The sequence below is a fragment of the Canis aureus genome, chromosome 13, assembly GCF_053574225.1.
Source record: "Canis aureus isolate CA01 chromosome 13, VMU_Caureus_v.1.0, whole genome shotgun sequence".
NCBI classification, from domain to species: Eukaryota; Metazoa; Chordata; class Mammalia; order Carnivora; family Canidae; genus Canis; species Canis aureus.
Genome location: NC_135623.1, coordinates 15232182 through 15250163, shown reverse-complemented (window position 1 = coordinate 15250163; position 17982 = coordinate 15232182). Strand labels below are relative to the sequence as shown.

General features: G+C 37.5%; 1 protein-coding gene across 4 annotated transcripts in view; it reads left to right on the top strand.

Annotated features, from left to right (window-relative positions):
- Positions 1-17982, top strand: part of ZYG11B (zyg-11 family member B, cell cycle regulator) — an 86833-nt gene that overhangs the window by 41371 nt on the left and 27480 nt on the right. For all 4 annotated transcript variants that reach the window (XM_077844889.1, XM_077844891.1, XM_077844888.1 and 1 more), the window contains 5 exons: positions 8667-8807; positions 9696-9872; positions 11593-11657; positions 15386-15485; positions 15745-15795. In XM_077844889.1, the coding sequence (XP_077701015.1) occupies positions 8667-8807; positions 9696-9872; positions 11593-11657; positions 15386-15485; positions 15745-15795 (534 nt within the window). The remainder of the gene's footprint in view (positions 1-8666; positions 8808-9695; positions 9873-11592; positions 11658-15385; positions 15486-15744; positions 15796-17982) is intronic.

Here is a 17982-nt window from a genome sequence, read left to right as displayed (position 1 = left end):
ATCCATTCACCCCCACCCCCTGCCCTCCTCCCCTTCCACCACCCCTAGTTTGTTTCCCAGAGTTAGGAGTCTCTCGTGTTCTGTCTCCCTTTCTGATATTTCCCACTCATTTTTTCTCCTTTCCCCTTTATTCCCTTTCACTATTTTTTATATTCCCCAAATGAATGAGACCATAAAATGTTTGTCTTTCTCCAACTGACTTATTTCACTCAGCACAATACCCTCCAGTTCCATCCATGTTGAAGCAAATGGTGGGTATTTGTCGTTTCTTTTTTTTTTTTATAATAAATTTATTTTTTATTGGTGTTCAATTTGCCAACATACAGAATAGTGCCCAGTGCTTATCCTGTCAAGTGCCCCCCTCAGTGCCCATCACCCATTCACCCCCACCCCCCGCCCTCCTCCTCTTCCATCATCCCTAGTTCGTTTCCCAGAGTTAGGAGTCTTTATGTTCTGTCTCTCTTTCTGATATTTCCTACCCATTTCTCCCTTCCCTTCTATTCCCTTTCACTATTATTTATATTCCCCAAATGAATGAGAACATATGATGCTTGTCCTTCTCCGACTGACTTATTTCACTCAGCATAATACCCTCCAGTTCCATCCACGTTGAAGCAAATGGTGGGTATTTGTCATTTCTAATGGCTGAGTAATATTCCATTGTATACATAAACCACATCTTCTTTATCCATTCATCTTTCTATGAACACTGAGGCTCCTTCCAGTTTGGCTCTTGTGAACATTGCTGCTATAAACATTGGGGTGCAGGTGTTCAGGCGTTTCACTGCATCTGTATCTTTGGGGTAAATCCCCAGCAGTGCAATTGCTGGGTCGTAGTAGCCCCCATTTTATAGATGAAAAACATAGACTCAGAAATTTGATGATCTACAGGACGCCTGGGTGACTCAGTGGTTGAGCATCTGCCTTTGGCTCAGGGCGTGATCCCAGGGTCCTGGGATTGAGTCCCACATCAGGCTCCCTGTGAGAAGCCTGCTTCTCCCTCCACCTGTGTCTCTGCCTCTCTCTTTCTGTCTCTCTCTCTCTCTGTCTCTCATGAATAAATAAATAAAATCTTTAAAAAGAAATTTGACAATTTACAGTTAATAAGAGCGAACATTTGGGTTTACATCTAATTCCAGAGCCCCATTTTTCCCCCTACTACCTACACTGCTTGAGCAGACGCATCCTTTGATCCTGCCATGAGCAGAGTCAGGGATGGCCTAGAAGTAGATATTGTGACCCACATGGTATCTTTTTTTGAGTAATCATGACTGACTCAAAAAAGGAGAAGAAAAGGTTAGTTGTAAATATAAACATCTCAGTTCTTAGGTTATTTGTAAACTTAGACCTTAAAAAATAGAATGTAGAAAATGATTTTGAATTACTCTTTTTTATTATTCAATATTTTATCAAGTGAGAGTGTGCATTGGGCACTGTGCTGGGCACAGGGATTTGATAGTGAGACCAAACATGCATGATTTTGTCCTCATGGAGCCTGTAATTTAGAGAGGGTCAATCAATCAAATGCCATGTGCCAATAGTGTACGTGCTTTAAATATGTACATACATATAATACATTTAAATATACATCACATACATATATATTTATGAATATTATAGATACATACCTGTATATATATGCTTTAAACTGTATTGTGCTAACAATCTAGAAGATACACAATATTATATATGAGAATGTTTAATAGACTTAAGGCTTCTCTGAAGAATTGATGAATGAGTGGAGATCTTAAGGGTGAGTAGCTTGGTAGAGAACATTCCAGGCAGAGAGGATAATATATACAAAAATATGTGTGGTAGGAAGGAACATGGCATATCCAAGGAACTGAAAGAAAGGGCACTGTAGCTAGAGCTCAACCGTAGGAAGTCACAGAGCAGTGAGATGGGGCTGGAAAAGTAGATACCAGCGCCAGGCTTGAGGGTCGCATAAGCCAGGTGCAGGGCAAAAAGAAGTGTCCAGACCTTACTTAACAACTTGTTATTGAACAAGACAGTTTTTTTAGCATAGGGCTTGTTGATGAAGAAAGTATAAAAATGTAAATTGTAATGTTACTTAACTGCCTAACAAATTGGTCTAGTAGTAAAGAATTATAAATATTAAAAGGGGAAGAAATCCTTGTGTGCTGGGAGTTGAGGGAGAATTTCCCAGAAGAGGTGATCTTGACCTTCATCCTGAAAGATAAAAGGAATGTGTCCCTGGTATGTTAAGCTAAATAATGGTTTCAAGGGGAAGATCCTATAATAGGTATGATCCCAGAAGCAATACAGTTTTTGCTGATTTCTTCTTACAGCCAACAAACCCTCCACTGAATTAGCCTAAGTTACAAAATTGAGGCTAGTAAGACATCTGTATTCCACAATGCCTCTGTGAAACAAGTTTGATTTCACAAATGGAACTGTTACTGGTTTGAAGTCTTGGCAATATGAAACACCGACTTTATTTGCTATCATTATCTAGTTTCTACCTCTGTAAACATTGAAGTAGTGATTCTCAACCTAGACTACAATTAAAATCACCTAGGGTGTAATTATGTGAGATGACAGGTTAACCAACCTTATCATGGTAGTCATTTTGCAACATATACATGTATCAAATCGTCATGTTGTACATCTTAACCTTACATAATGTCATATGTCAATTATATCTTGATTAAGCAAGGGGAAATATTTATCTATCTATATTTATTTATTTATTTATTTATTTTTAAGATTTTATTTTATTTTTTTTTTTTAATTTTTTATTTATTTATGATAGTCACAGAGAGAGAGAGAGAGGCAGAGACATAGGCAGAGGGAGAAGCAGGCTCCATGCACCGGGAGCTCGATGTGGGATTCGATCCCGGGTCTCTAGAATCGCGCCCTGGGCCAAAGGCAGGCGCCAAATCGCTGCGCCACCCAGGGATCCCAAGATTTTATTTTTAGGTTAACTCTACACCCACTGTGAAGCTCAAACTCACAATGCCCGGATCAAGAGTCACATGCTCTAGGGGCACCTGGGTGGCTCAGAAGGTTAAGCCTCCGACTTTTGATTTCAGCTGAGGTCATGGTCTCCAGGTTGTAGGATGGAGCCTCATATGGGGTTTCCCACTGGACATAGGATTCTTTCTCTGCCCCCTCCCTCCTCTCCCATTCTCTCTCCTCCCCACCTCCCACCAAAAAAAGAGTTACATGCTCTACCAACTGAGGCAGCCACACACCCTTGGGAAAATTTTTTAGTTAAATCACATGTGGAGCTTGAACAATTAAATCAGAACCACGGGGAGGTGGGACTCAGTCATCAGTATTTTTTAAATCTCCTTAGGTGATTACAATATTCAGCCAATGTTGAGAATCATTGTTTAAAAAAAATTTTTTTTTTTTTTAAAGAAGATCGTTCGGGGCACCTGACTGACTCAGTTGGAAGAACATGTAACTCTTGATCTTAGGGTTGTGAGTTGAGCTCCACATTGGGTGTAGAGATTACTAAAAAAACAAAACCTAAACTTAAAAAAAGATCATTGGAACTTTCCCTGTTCAACTATATACAAAAATCGATGTTCCTTTTAAATCATTTAACAACTGATTTGAGAATGAAAAATAGTCATGTTAAGGGAGGAGAGCTGAGATTTCCACATCTCCTTTTTAAAAATCATCCAGTTTAGCAAAATTGTTGAAAAACTTGTCTGAAATGATTGTCTTAGTATTGTAATGCTTTTAATTAGTTGAGGAGGCACTTGAGTGGCAGTTAAGTGTCAGAGTCTTGGTTTTGGCTCAGGTTGTGATCTCAGGGTCATGAAATCAACCCCCTTCCCACCCCCAGCCTCCAAATCTGGCTGTGCGGTCAGTGCAGAGTCCACTTGGGTTTCTTTCCATCTCTCTCTGCGTCACCCCCTCCTCAATAAATAAATAAGTAAATCTTAAAAAAAAAAAAAGTACTTGAGATTGGGTTTTTGGTTTTATATGCCTTGGTATTTTAGGCCACACTAAGGAATTCAGAAAGAGAGACACTGTGACTTCCCAGTGTTTCAGTTTTACTCAGTATATTAAATATTAACAAGGCTTAATTTAGTGGTTATGGAATTTTCTCTTTTATTTATTTGTTTTAGAGGGCGAGTAGGGGAGGGGGCAAAAGAAGAGGGAAATAATCTTAAGCAGACTCTGTGCTGAGCATGGAGCTCGACACAGGACTCGATTTCATGACCCCAAGATCATGACCTAAATCAAAACCATGAATTGGATATTTAACTGACTGGGCCACACAGGTGCCCCATCTCTGTTTTAAATTGTTTGCAGTAAGTAGTACATGCAGGTACTTGTTTTGTTGTTTTTTTTTTTTTTTTTAAACATCTAGCATATAAAATTGGTTGAAATGAAGATACTTGTAATTTGAGGAGCCAGACTACTTTTTTTTTTTTAAGATTGTATTTATTTATTCATGAGACACAGCGAGAGACAGAGACACAGGCAGAGGGAGAATACTGGGGAGTCACAGTGTCTCTCTTTCCAGAGTTCCTTAGTGTGGCCTAAAACTCGATCCCGGGACTCCAGGATCACGCCCTGGGCTGAAGGCAGATGCTCGACCGCTGAGCCACCCAGGTGTCCTGTGGAGCCAGACTACTTGATGTGAGGGTTTATAACTGGCTAGAGAAGTATTGATCACTGAATAAAACATATATGCAATGAAATTTGTTTAGAGTAATTAACATTCCAGTAACAAAACTTCTTTAATTTTATATTCAAAGATAACTTGAGACTGTATTTTATATAGATATTATAAAGCAGTTGAATCAACCAAATATAGGTAAATGAAGGCTTACAGAGATCATTGTTAAACATTTTCCCTCTTACAATCTTTTTTATTTCACATAATATTTCAGTGTCTTTACAAATATAAGAAAATCTAAGAAAAAGTTCAGGATAATTCAAAAAGAACTGAACACTTGGGAAATTTTTATTATTCAATAATAATAATATGCTTACAATGTGAATACATAATCAAGACCAATATGTATGTATGTATATTTCACATAGGTTTTTGTTTTAAAATATTTTATTTATTTATTTATTTATATCAGAGCATGAGCAGGTAGAGGAGCAGAGGGGGAATGAGGAGGAAAGACTCTTTAGCAGACTGTGCTGAGCAAGGAGTCCCACTTAGAGCTCCATCTCATGACCCTGAGATCATGACCTGAGCCAAAACCAAGAGTCAGATGCTTAACTGATTGAGCCACCTAGGTGCCCCTATTTCACATAGTTTAAAAGGCATTTGTCAAGAAGCATCCATTGTTCTGCCCTCAGGGAGAGAAGATGCTTTGCAGTTCAAGTGACCGCTAGTTATTTTTCTCACAGCCAGGCAGCACCCAGTTAGTAGTTGGTGTGTGAACATAACAATGATTATTGTCTAGGCTAGGATGTGGGTGTCTGCCTGAGGGCATAGCATTTCAGGGCTGACTTCGCTGGGCACTGAGTTGTCTTCGTAGTACATTGACCTGGTCCTTGAACAGCCGTACACCCAGTACCAGCTTCATTTACCCCACTCAGTCAGCTTCTGCAGTTGTTACAAGGGTGACGTGTGTTAGCTATTTGAGTGAGGAGAAACAGAAGAATGGTCACAGATTGTTTAAAAATATATTTCTTTTTAAAAAAGAAACTTCCATTGTTATTTCTACAATCTTACATATGCTTACTTAATATGTGCTCTTGTGTCAGTTGGCACACATCTGTACTGTAGTCTGAGTCTTCCAGTTTAGAGGTTATATCTCTGAATGACAGGTTTCTTTTGTTGTTGTTTTTGCATTTTTAACCTTCTTATAAATAAGACAATTGCTAAGATCATAAACAACAAATGTGTAGCTTAAGAAGTACAAATAAAGGGCAGCCCCGGTGGTGCAGCAGTTTAGCGCCGCCTGTAGCCCAGGGCGTGATCCTGGAGACCCGGGATCGAGTCCCACGTCGGGCTCCCTGCATGGAGCCTGCTTCTCCCTCTGCCTGTGTCTCTGCCTCCCTCTCTCTCTCTGCATCTCTATGAATGAATAAATAAATAAAATCTTTAAAAAAAAAGTACAAATAAAGATACACTTAGGTGGTACAGTCAGTTAAGCATCTGACTTGATTTTTTCTGCTCAGGTCATGATCTCAGGGTTTGAGATTGAGCCCCCATGGCGTGGGGCCCACATCCAGCATGAAGCCTGCTTAAGATTTTCCTTCTCCCTCTGTCCCTTACCTCCCGCCTCAAAAAAAGAATTGGCAAATAAGATGAACACATTTGAGGCCATTACTCAGGTTAATAAATAGAATGTTCAGCTGCCCTAAAGTTCTTCCACATGCCCCATCTTGATCACAGCTCTCTCTTCCACAAAAGTACTTCTGTCCTGATATTAATAATAATCATGTCTTGCTTTTTAAATAGATTTATGACCCGTCTGTTTATCTCTAGGCATTTATTTAGTTAATCTTGCTTATTTTTCAAAATTGTATGTCTTTTGAATATCCTTTAATTTACAGATTCCCTTTCCATTCCTTCTTTTCCTTATAATTTGTCTATTAAAGAATCCAGCCCAGGACTCCTGGATGGCTCAGCAGTTGAGCGCCTGCCTTTGGCTCAGGGTGTGACCTTGGGGTCCTGGAATCGAGTCCTACATCAGGCTCACTGCAGGGAGCCTGCTTCTCCCTCTGCCTGTGTCTCTGCCTTTCTCTCTCTCTCTCTCTCTCTCTCTCTGTCTCTCATGAATAAATAAATAAAATCTTAAAAAAAATTCCAGCATTTTTGACTTGTAGACTTTGTCTCAGTCTGGATATTCTTTATTATTATTATTATTATTATTATTATTATTATTATTATTATTTAAAGTAATCTCTACACCCAGTGAGGAGTTTGAACTTAGAACCCTGAGATCAAGAATCGCATGCTTTCCCAACTGAGCCAGCCCCTGGATATTCCTTTTTTTTTTTTTTTTTTTTAGAGATTTTATTTATTTATTCATGAGAGACACAGAGAGAGAGAGACAGAGGCACAGGCAGAGGGAGAAGCAGGCTCCATGCAGGGAGCCTGATAGAGGATTTGATCCCGGGACTCCGGGATCATGCCCTGGGCCGAAGGCAGGCGCTAAACCGCTGAGCCGCGCAAGGATCCCCACCCCCTGGATATTCCTGATTGTATACTCATGATTCATATTTCTGTGTCTTTGTATTTTCTGCAAATTAGTAGCTAGATTTGGAGGCTTAATTGAGACTCATATTTGATCACTTTGGCAGCTCTCTTAGGTATTGTGCTCTTTCAGTAAGGAAGTACATAATGTATGGTGGTTTTTTTTATTCTGTGATGTTAGTGGTTGTTGACACTAGTTCCATTAATTCATTAGAGATCAGTGGTGATATTCTAGTAATTTATTTTTCACTTTCTAGTTGGATTACATTTACGGAAAGTCACTCTCCATTATGTACATTTGGTTACTCAGTACTATGTGAACCACAATTTTAAGATAAATGTATGAATCTGTGAAATGGGACATTCCTTAGACCTAATTTTTTTAAAAAGATTTTGTTTGTTTATTCATGAGAGACACATACACAGAGAGAGAGAGAGAGGCAGAGACACAGGCAGAGGGAGAAGCAGGCTCCACGCAGGGAGCCTGATGTGGGACTCCATTCTGGGTCTCCAGGATCACGTCCTGGGCTGAAGGCGGCACTAAACCACTGAGCCACCCGGCTGCCTGATAGACCTAATTTTGAACAGAATTTCTTCTTTTCTCTTCTTTCTTTCTTCTTTTCTTTTCTTTTCTTTTTTTCTTTTTTTCTTTTCTTTCTTCTAAACACTACACCCAATGTGGGGCTTAAAATTCAAAACTGAGATCAAGAGTCATACTCTACCTGAACAGCCTGGTGTCCCTGAACAGAATCTTGATGCTGGATGGGAGCTAGATAAATCTGGGGGAATTAATTAACAGTTATTTGATGAATATTTAATGAGTGATTATTCTGAACCACAGATATTGCTAATTGTTCTGGTACAGTGGTGAGTGGGTCAGTTGAGTGGGGGGGGGGGATTATGATAATGGTTATGAAGGAGATGTTTCAGGGGGACCTGATTTAGATTGGTGGGTCAGAGAGAGAAGGCTTCTCTAAAGAAGTGTCATTTCATTTGAATTGGGAAGAATGAGTAGAGATTAGTCAGAGAGAGGAAGGTTTCAGTCAGAGAGGGTTGTTACATATAACGGCCTTTAAAAACAAACATACAATGGCCTTTTGCTGGGAAAGAGCTTGGTTTATTGAAAGATCAGGAAACAAAGGCCAATGTAGCTTTAATATGAGTTAAGGGAAATTAAGGAGTTACCTTGAGACAGATGAGAGCCTAATCATGTGGTAAGGCTTTATAGTGTGAAATATCTTAAGATTTTCTTTAGGTAAAAAAAAAAAAAGATTTTCTTTAGGTGAAAATGTGAAAATGTTACTCACAAGCTTATAGCAGAGTCTAAGCCTATCTAACATACATCTCTTTAGCATATGTATACCTTGATAGGATGACTATTCTGGGTGGGTTGAAAAAGTAATCATTCCCATTTGTTTCAAGCCTTACATAGCTATTCTGGATGCCATCTATACATATAGAGAAAGAGAAAGTTAGAAGGCAGAAGAAATCCTAAAAGCTAATCTTCTGGCTGTGTTCAAAGGTGTCTGGAGAAGCCAATGAAACTCAAATTGCAGAAGCATTGAAGCGGTACAGTGAACGGGCATTCTTCGTCCGGGAAGCTCTATTTCACCTTTTTAGCCTGACTCATGTGATGGAAAAAACAAAGCCAGAAATTTTAAAGGTAAGAGTAAGAAACTGGATATGAAAATTTTGAAATTATTTCCCTAGATACACATGATGGCTTTGTGAAGAAAATCAGTGAAAATTTGAATTTAGTCTCCTGCTTTTTTTTGATAATGAGATTGATGATGTATGATTTCAGTTGTTAACCATAAACGAGAGAGAAGATAGTTGTATAGTGTTATTAACGTTTTATAGTAGTCTCAGTAAGCAATATAAATGCGTTCCACTTCATATTTACCTAAAACCAGTGACCACTGTGATTTTTTTTTTTTTCACCATTTACAGTAGAAAATGGAAGTATTAGGACTGGAATCATGGTGCTGCATTCTATTGCTTCCATATAGACTTTTAAAAGAAGTATAATATTGGAATTCCATAAGGTACCTTCCCATGCTGCTTATGACCCACCTGTGCTTTCATAATTAATTCATGATATTTCCCAATTAAAATCTTTTAACCAAGATAGCTTTTGAAGAGCAGGAAAGGAAGATTCTTAATTTTTGTTGATTGCTTAGGGCCGTGTTTATCAGAATGTGGTCCTGGAATATTATTTATTTTTAAAAGCATATTTGTGAATCCCACTCTGAGAAATTTAGATTCAGTAGGACTGGATGAGGTACAGGAATTTGCATGTTTAATAATCCCCCAAGATAATCCTAATACACATTTGAAACCAGTGAATGTAGTAGGACTGTATTGTATTTGATGCCTCATTTAGTGTGCACAATACTCCCAAGAAATAGTTTTATCTTTTATTTTACAAATTGTGTACCTAAAGATCTTTGAGGTTAAATAACAGTAAGTTAGTGGCAGAGCCAGAAGTGACTTAACCACCCTGTTATCTTGTATTAATAATGTGAGTAAAGAGAACTAATTTTTTTTCCAGCTTGTGGTTACTGGGATGAGAAACCACCCTATGAATTTGCCAGTACAACTTGCTGCAAGTGCCTGTGTGTTTAACTTAACTAAACAGGATCTTGCTGCAGGAATGCCTGTCCGACTCCTGGCTGATGTGACCCATTTGCTGCTCAAAGCCATGGAACATTTTCCCAATCACCAGCAGGTAAGCATGTGGGGATTCCTATTCACATAGTCCTTTTAGTGTCCCCTACCCATCCTGTCCCATCCTCCATTATAGTTCAATTTAGTAGACCAAGGCTGGAAATTCAAATGCCTTTGCAGGTTGTAAAGTAATAATTTTATGGTATGACTGAGTATAGGAAAACAGATAACTAGAAAAGTAAAGAATATACTTCCTGCCTAAAAGTATTTAAATCCAATTGTTAGTGGGAAATAGTGCAGACCATAAAAAAACTCATCTTCCACCTCAATCTTGAGGTTGTGGTACTTTCAGCAAATAGCCATAGCACATCTTTTCTGGGTCAGGCACTATCGAGTACTGGAATACAGAAATGAGCAAGACGTGGATTTTCTACTTCTAGTTGTATGGTACTACATAACCTGTTCTATCCTCAGGATGAAAACTAAAAATGCTGCTTGAATTATATTTTTATTTTTAAAAATATTTTATTTATTTATTCATGAGAGACAGAGAGAGAGAGAGAGAGAGAGAGAGAGAAAGGCAGAGACACAGGCAGAGGGAGAAGCAGGCCCCACGCAGGGAAGCCTGATGCGGTACTCGATTCCAGGACCTCAGGATTACGCCCTGAGGCGCCCTGAGGGCTGAAGGCAGGCGCTAAACTGCTGAACCACCCAGGGATCCCCCAAATTATATTTTTAATTCTTAAAACTTAGCAGCCAATTGGCAAATTAATAAAAAATAGAGGTCAAAAACCAACTGAAAATGGCAATCTAGATTGATGAGTGGATCATTAAAGCCAGCTTCCCTCTTGAGGGTAGTTTGCCAAACTGGATGAACTTTAAGCTTTTATTTATTTATTTTTTTTGGTTGGTTTTTAAAAAGATATTTTTTTAATTTTAATTTTAATTTTTATTTTTATTTTAAATCTTTTATTTATTTATTTATTCATGAGAGACACACATAGAGAGGCAGAGATAGAGGCAGATGAAGAAACAGGCTCCTCGATCCCTGGACCTGGGATCACGCCCTGAGCTGAAGGCAGATGCTCAACTGCTGAGCCATCCAGGTGTCCCTAAAGATTTATTTATTTGAGAGAGAGAGAGTGAGCATGTACCTGTACAAGTGGGGGAAGGGGCAGAGGGAGAGAGAGAGAGAGAACCTCAAGTAGACTCCCAGCTGAGAGTGCAGCCGACAGGGGGCTTGATCCCAGGACCCTGAGACCATGACAGGTGGATAGAGGACAAAGCAGGACCCACCCAAAGACCACCAGAAGGGAAGGAGATAAGCTGATATTTTATTTATTATCCTGTCTCATCAAATAGAAAAGACAAAGAATATGTGCAAGTAAACTTATATGGGTCTAGTAGAAGTCAATCTTTCAGTAGTAGGTAGGCAGAGCAAAATATGTAAGAAATTATTGGTGTTTCATCACTGATCTTCCTTTTTTTATAAAAGGCTACCCCCTAGTTAAAAAATACCAAAACAGGGTAGCCTTTAAACAGCGGTTTAGAGCCTGCCTTTGGTCCGGGACGTGATCCTGGAGTCCTAGGATCGAGTCCCACATCAGGCTCCCTGTGTGGAACCTGCTTCTCCCTCTGCCTGTGTCTCTGTGCACCTCCCCCCACCCCGTGTGTGTCTCTCATGAATAAGTAAATAAAATCTTAAAAAAAAAACAAAAACAATAAAACCCACAAAACAGTATTTTATTCAGGATTTTTTTTTTCTCCTTTTGGTTCTTTAGTTGCAGAAGAATTGCCTCCTTTCACTTTGCAGTGACCGGATCCTTCAAGATGTTCCATTCAACAGGCAAGTGATAGCCCTAGAACTTAAAATGGGGCAAAATAGAACTGTGTCTTGGGCCATTTCTTACCAGTTGGCATATTTTTGGTGTCTCACGTCCACAATTAATCAAGTGGGTGGGATTCTGCATTACCTTAGAATACTGACTATTTTCTTTAATTTAGTGCTTTGACATTCCTGATAGCAGATTGACCCCTGTTTTCATAGCCCTTTGCCTAAAAATTTATATTACAGTTTTTAGAATATCCACACACTATTGTAGGCTAAAGAAACTGAGGCATAGAGAGTCAATGTCAGTGCCCACAGTTTTGTGTCTAGGAACTACAAGGCTAGAAAGACTCAAGTCTTCTAGTTCTAGGTCCAGCGTCATTTCTCTGTATCATACCTCTTACTATTACTGTTATTTGATACTGAATTATAGAAGAAAAATTTTAAATGGAGGTTAAGGGAGGCTATATAGCTGGATTCAAGTAAGTATAAAGTGTTCTTCCCTTGTCTAAGATGTGATTTGAGAGCTAAAAGGGATTTTTGTCATCTTACTAGTTTAAATGTAATTTTTAATGATGGTATTAAAAAAATGACTTAATGAAAAGTGTATTTCTCAAGCAGCAATTTTACTGTGATTTATTTGGGTAACAGTACACTGTTACCTGACACAGCTGAGGAATGAAGTGTTTCGTTTACTATTTACTATTTGAAATAAATAGTTTGGATAAAAATATAACTACATATATCTCATGCAGGTTACGAATTTTATTTTATAAATACTGAGCATCTGTACTGGTTACATGAAATTATATGTAGGAAAGACATAGTCACTCTCCTAAAGAAACTTGTCGACTAATCTAGGGGTTGACAAACTTTTTAAAGGGTTAACTAATAATATTTTGGGCTTATTAGCCATAGAGTCTCTGTTGCAACTACTTAACTCTGCCATTGTACCTCCAAAACAGTAGATGAAGTTTATATAAACAAATGGTTTTACTATGTTCCAGTAAAACTTTAGAAGAGAGGCAGCTGGCCCCACAGCTATAAAATCACTATATGTAGGCTGTGGTTTACTTACCTCTGATATAGCCAATACACTCTGCTAGACTTGAGCTTTTTTGTGGTCAGAGACTGTGATTGGTTAATCTCTTTGTCTCTAGTGCTTAAGTGGATGTTTGATGGATGAATGAATGAAAAATGAGTATGACAGAAGACAGAATTTTTCATAGAAGAGGATGACACAATGCATTGGGCCCCCAAACGAGGAGGGAAAGATTTCATCTGATTGGTGATCATTAAAGATTTCATGTTAGTGACGGCATTTGAGATAATAAAGATTACAACTAACCTGTATAAAGCACTTCCTATTGCCAAGCACTGTGCTAAGTGTTTTATATATGCTTATTCAGTCCATACAACAGTCCTGTGAAATTGTTACTCTTGTAGTCTTCATTTTATAGATGAAGAAACAGAGACACAGAGAGGTTTAGTAATTCTCCAGGTGATAAGATAGGAAGTACCAAGTTTAGATTTAAATCCAGAATGACTTTAGAACCTCTACTTTTTACATCCCTGCTGTGTTGCTCTGAAGATGAGGGCTGGTTGAAGTGTTTTATGTTATAGGAACTGCACCATTATAGGCACAGAGGAAGTTAATAATACTAGAAAAAAAAGCCTTCATCAAAATCTTGGTATGTGCTAAGTTCTGTATTAAGTTTTATGTGTAATATTACTTAATCCTCACAACAATCCTATTGAATAGATCTTATATTTTACAGATGAGAAAATTGAAGTTCAGAGAGATTAAGGAAATTGCCCCAGGTTCCCAAAGTTAGTAAGTGGTAGATGTGATATTTAAAACTGGGCTGTCTCCAGAGTGTGTGATATTCTTAAGGACTTTCCTGCATTGCTTCCTGTGATAAAATAATGTATTTTATTATTATCAACAACATTAGGTAGAACGAGAATTCAAACCCCAAAATACAAGGAGCTTCAGAATCCGTGCTCTTAACAGTCAGACTATCTTAATCATAATTGTGGGCAATCCATTTTGCAGTAAGCACAGGGTAGGCAGGAAAAAAGTTTGAAAGTACCGGCCCATTGTTAGAGTCCAAAAATACTGTGATTTCAGGAATGAAATCCTACCTAAATTCTCTGACAGATTTATATATTACCACTGTGTGGGCACAAATTGAAGGGAAAACAGTGGAGGCAGAATGGCTCCTTAGGAATCTATTGTAAAAGAATCTGAGGTGGCTTTGAGACTAGAAAGGAGGTAATAGTAAATTTGAGGAAATTTGCAGAGGAGTAATTTATATTTCTCTAATTCAGCCAACATATATTAATATCATCCATGTATAAAGCTCTGTATTGGGTTCTTGGTATGAGTGCTGAATAGGATATGGTCCTTTACCTCAAGGAACTCATGGGCCAATGGGGGATTCAGGTGGGGCTACAGATAATTACAGCTGTCTGACAGAGTTACATAAAAATGCTAAGGAGCAGTGAGAAAGCAGTGATAAACTTGTCAAGGAAAGCTTCTCAGAGGAAGTGATATTTGAGCCAAGTCTTGAAAGATGAAATTATGGATAAGACAATCAGATACATTCCTTGGTGTCATCCTGATTTCTCTCCTTATCTCATACACCGCATTCAGTCCTTTGACAAATCCAGCTGTCTTCAAAATATATCATGAATTTCAACCATTTCTCTTCATTTCCATTTCTACCACTTGGACTAGACTAAAAGTGATTTCTCTCCTAAATTACTGTGGTAGCCTCTGAACTGCTCTCTTTGCTTCTTTCTTTGCCCTCTTCAAGTTTATTTTAAACACAGCTAATAGAATAATCCTATTAAAAACATAAGTCAGTTCATGCCATATATCTGCTCAGAATATTTCTATGGCTTTCTGTCTCCAAGTAAAAGCTAATTCTTTACAAAGACTCTATGACCTGGCTTCACTTTTACCTCTGACCTCATCTCTTAGTACTACTCTTGTTCCCTCTGCTCTTGTTCTCACTGGCTTCCATGCTATTTCTCAGAAGCTTCAGGCATACTCCCAATTCAGGGTCTCTTATGTCTCTAACCCTCTGCTTAGAATGCTTTTCCCTAGATAGCCACATGGCCAGCTCTCTTACTTCTCAGAAGTTTCAGTGAGGCATTGCCTAGTCACGTTACCTAAAACTCAACATTTCTTTTTTTTTTAACTCAACATTTCATATCCTCTCTTTACCTGCTTAATTTTTTTTCTCTATAGCATATACCACATATATTACTTACTTGTTAGATTTATTATCTGTCTTCCATACTAAGCTGTATGAGAGTAGAGAGATTTTTGTGTTTTGTTCACTATATCTCTAGTGTCAGGAACACTATCTGGCACAAAGCAGGGACTCAATAAATCTGAATGAATAAATGAATATTTCTATTGTGATAGGTACTATAGGGATCCAGAAAATAATACAATATAGAAATTACTATAGAATAGAAATATGTTAAAATTCTAGAAGATAAATGCCAGATAGTTTTAATCATATTTCCCAAAATCTTGTTGCTTTACAAAATGTCAGAATTAACAGTGAGGCACCGTCTCCAAAACACTCAAGTATAATTGTTATTCTTTATTGGTTAAGAGGAGTTTCCACTTTCTTTTTACCTACTTAAATTGTAGCATCAGTTCCCAGCTAGAGCTATGAAACTGCCTGTACCTCCAGGATCCATTCATGAAACCCTTTGTGTATTTTCAGGTTTGAAGCAGCCAAGCTTGTCATGCAGTGGCTCTGCAACCATGAAGATCAAAACATGCAAAGGATGGCAGTTGCTATCATTTCCATCTTGGCTGCCAAGGTACCTGAACTCCTATTATTGAACAATTTTCTATAGGCACCTATTTCCTGTTAACAATTACTATTTTCCTCAAAATCTATGTGCAGGAAAAGTTAGTAAGCCTTTTTGCCAGCCTGTTTATTCAAGCTCCATTCAATATTGCAGAATTCCATGTTGATCAGAGATTTTAGTTTGACCTTTGGAGTCTGTTACAGTGAATGGTATTAAAGTCACGCTAGTGAGTTCTTGGACATTTACTTTGTCTTTTGCTTGCTTTCAGCTTTCTACAGAACAAACTGCACAGCTTGGTGCTGAGCTCTTCATTGTCAGGGTAAGTCTATTATCTTCTGTGCAGACCACTAGACAGTTTTCATTTTCATTGTTTTCAGGCAGTATTGTATATCTTCTGACATTTTATATTTCAAAACATTATCTTCGTTTATTTTTGTAGAGGCAACTTTATTCCTTAACTGAGATGGAAAGAGCTCTGAAGTAGGAGTCAGATGACCTAGGATCTAACTGTAACCTCAGTTTGTGTACTTATCAAATTATGTGAACCACTGAGCCTAAATAAGCCTTAAGATCCTATCTAGACCTAAAATTCTGTTATTTTGTTATTTGTGAAGAAAATGTAGAGACTGTTGTAGGCATAAAATCGCTCTAGATGCTTTGGGGAGAAAGATGATTTAAATAACTGACAAACTATTTTATTTGCTTACAGTTAAGGAGATGATACAATGAACAGTGAAAAGTTAAAAAGCTTTAAAGAGAATAAATCTAAACAAGGGAGGACTGGAGTTAAAAAAAAAATCCACTTCAGAGTTTCTTGCTAAATCCTGGCATGAAGTGTTTGAACAATAATGATAGATAGAAAAGTCAAATGAAAGACTCTCTCTTTTTTCTTTTTAAATGTTATTTTTAAGTAATCTCTACACCCACCATGGGGCTTGAGCCCACAACCCTGAGATCAAAAAGTCACATGCTCCACCAACTGAGCCAGACAGGTGCCCCAAAAGGCTCCCTTTTTCTATGATTTATATATTATGTCTGTAATGAGAAGATCATTTCTTTGATAATTATGTGTAGAGTACTTATCAGGTACCCACCACCTTATTAGATGTTAGGATTCACATTGAATTATATCTATAATTTCTGTCTATAAGAAGTACTAGAGAGAATAGCTATGTAGTTGGTTGTAATATAGTCTAATAAGTATAATAATAGCAATATGAATGAACAGAGTAATGTAAAGAGAGGAGAAGGATATGGTGGTATAATGGAAAGAGTAGGAATTGTGGAGCCAGTGTGTCTGGATTTATTCCCAATTCTATCACTTACTAGCTTGGGCAGTCACATAAATTTACTTAGGGGTGATAAACTACCTTATACAGTCCTTATAGAAGATTAAATGAAAAGGAAAAGAAAATTAACTGAAGGGGAGGCACCTGGCTAGCTCAGTCAGTAGAGTATGTGACTCTTGATCTCCTGGTCGTGAGTTCAAGCCCTACACTGGACATAGAGCTTATTTAAAAAAAAAATTAATTGAAGTAATATATGCTAAGTGCTTAGCACAAAATATGTTAGATAAATAGAAAAGGGATACTAATTTTATTTTTTACTATTTTCAGGGATGACATTTTAATCTTAAATATAGCTTTTTATTGCTCTATATGTTGTTTTAGTAATTTTGGTTGGAGATATATTCAAAGATTTTAAGGAAGATTTTAAGTCCACTTATATGGTTTTGGGGAAAATTTAGTTTAAGCAGGAATTAGTAGCAGCTGTAGTAGTAGTGATTATGATGATCACTAGCTTTTTTAATCTCTTAATTTTCACTCACAATTTACAGATGAGGAAACAAAGGATTAAATTGGCAAACAAGGTTACGCAGATGCAGATTCTAGTGCCACACTCCTAGCCACTGTGCTATTGAGTTAAAGAATTGTACCTAAATGTTTTCATTTCTTAAAATTTTTTTCCTGAATTGTGTGTAACTTTATGTAATAGTGATCATTGATGTTTTCTTATATCTGTTTGAGCAGAACTTCCTTTTACCCCCCAAATTATAATCTAAAAATGGAATTATGGTTGCCTTATCTAGGTCTCAAAACATTTATCTTTGAAACTTAAATTTCTCAGGTTAAGGCTATGATAGAAATAATTTACAAATGGAATTTCAAAGCTATTGTCTTTTCAAATTCAATATAGACTTTAATTCTCTTACTATTTGTATGTAACTTGTCCATTCCTTTTTTTCTTAAGGAAAACTTGGAATTAGAAGTAGTTCTTCCAATTCTTATTTTCTCTTACTAAGTTGACTAGGATCAAATTACTTAATATTTCTCACACTCAGTTTCCTCTCCCCCAAAATGGACATAACAATACTATAATATAGGATATATTTTACTGATACTTAATAAATGTTAGTTTCCTTTCCTCTTCTGCCCCTCTAATTTTTTTTATCCCAGGATCTGAACTGAATATATGTTTTGACTGATGGGGTAAGATAGTTTTCCTA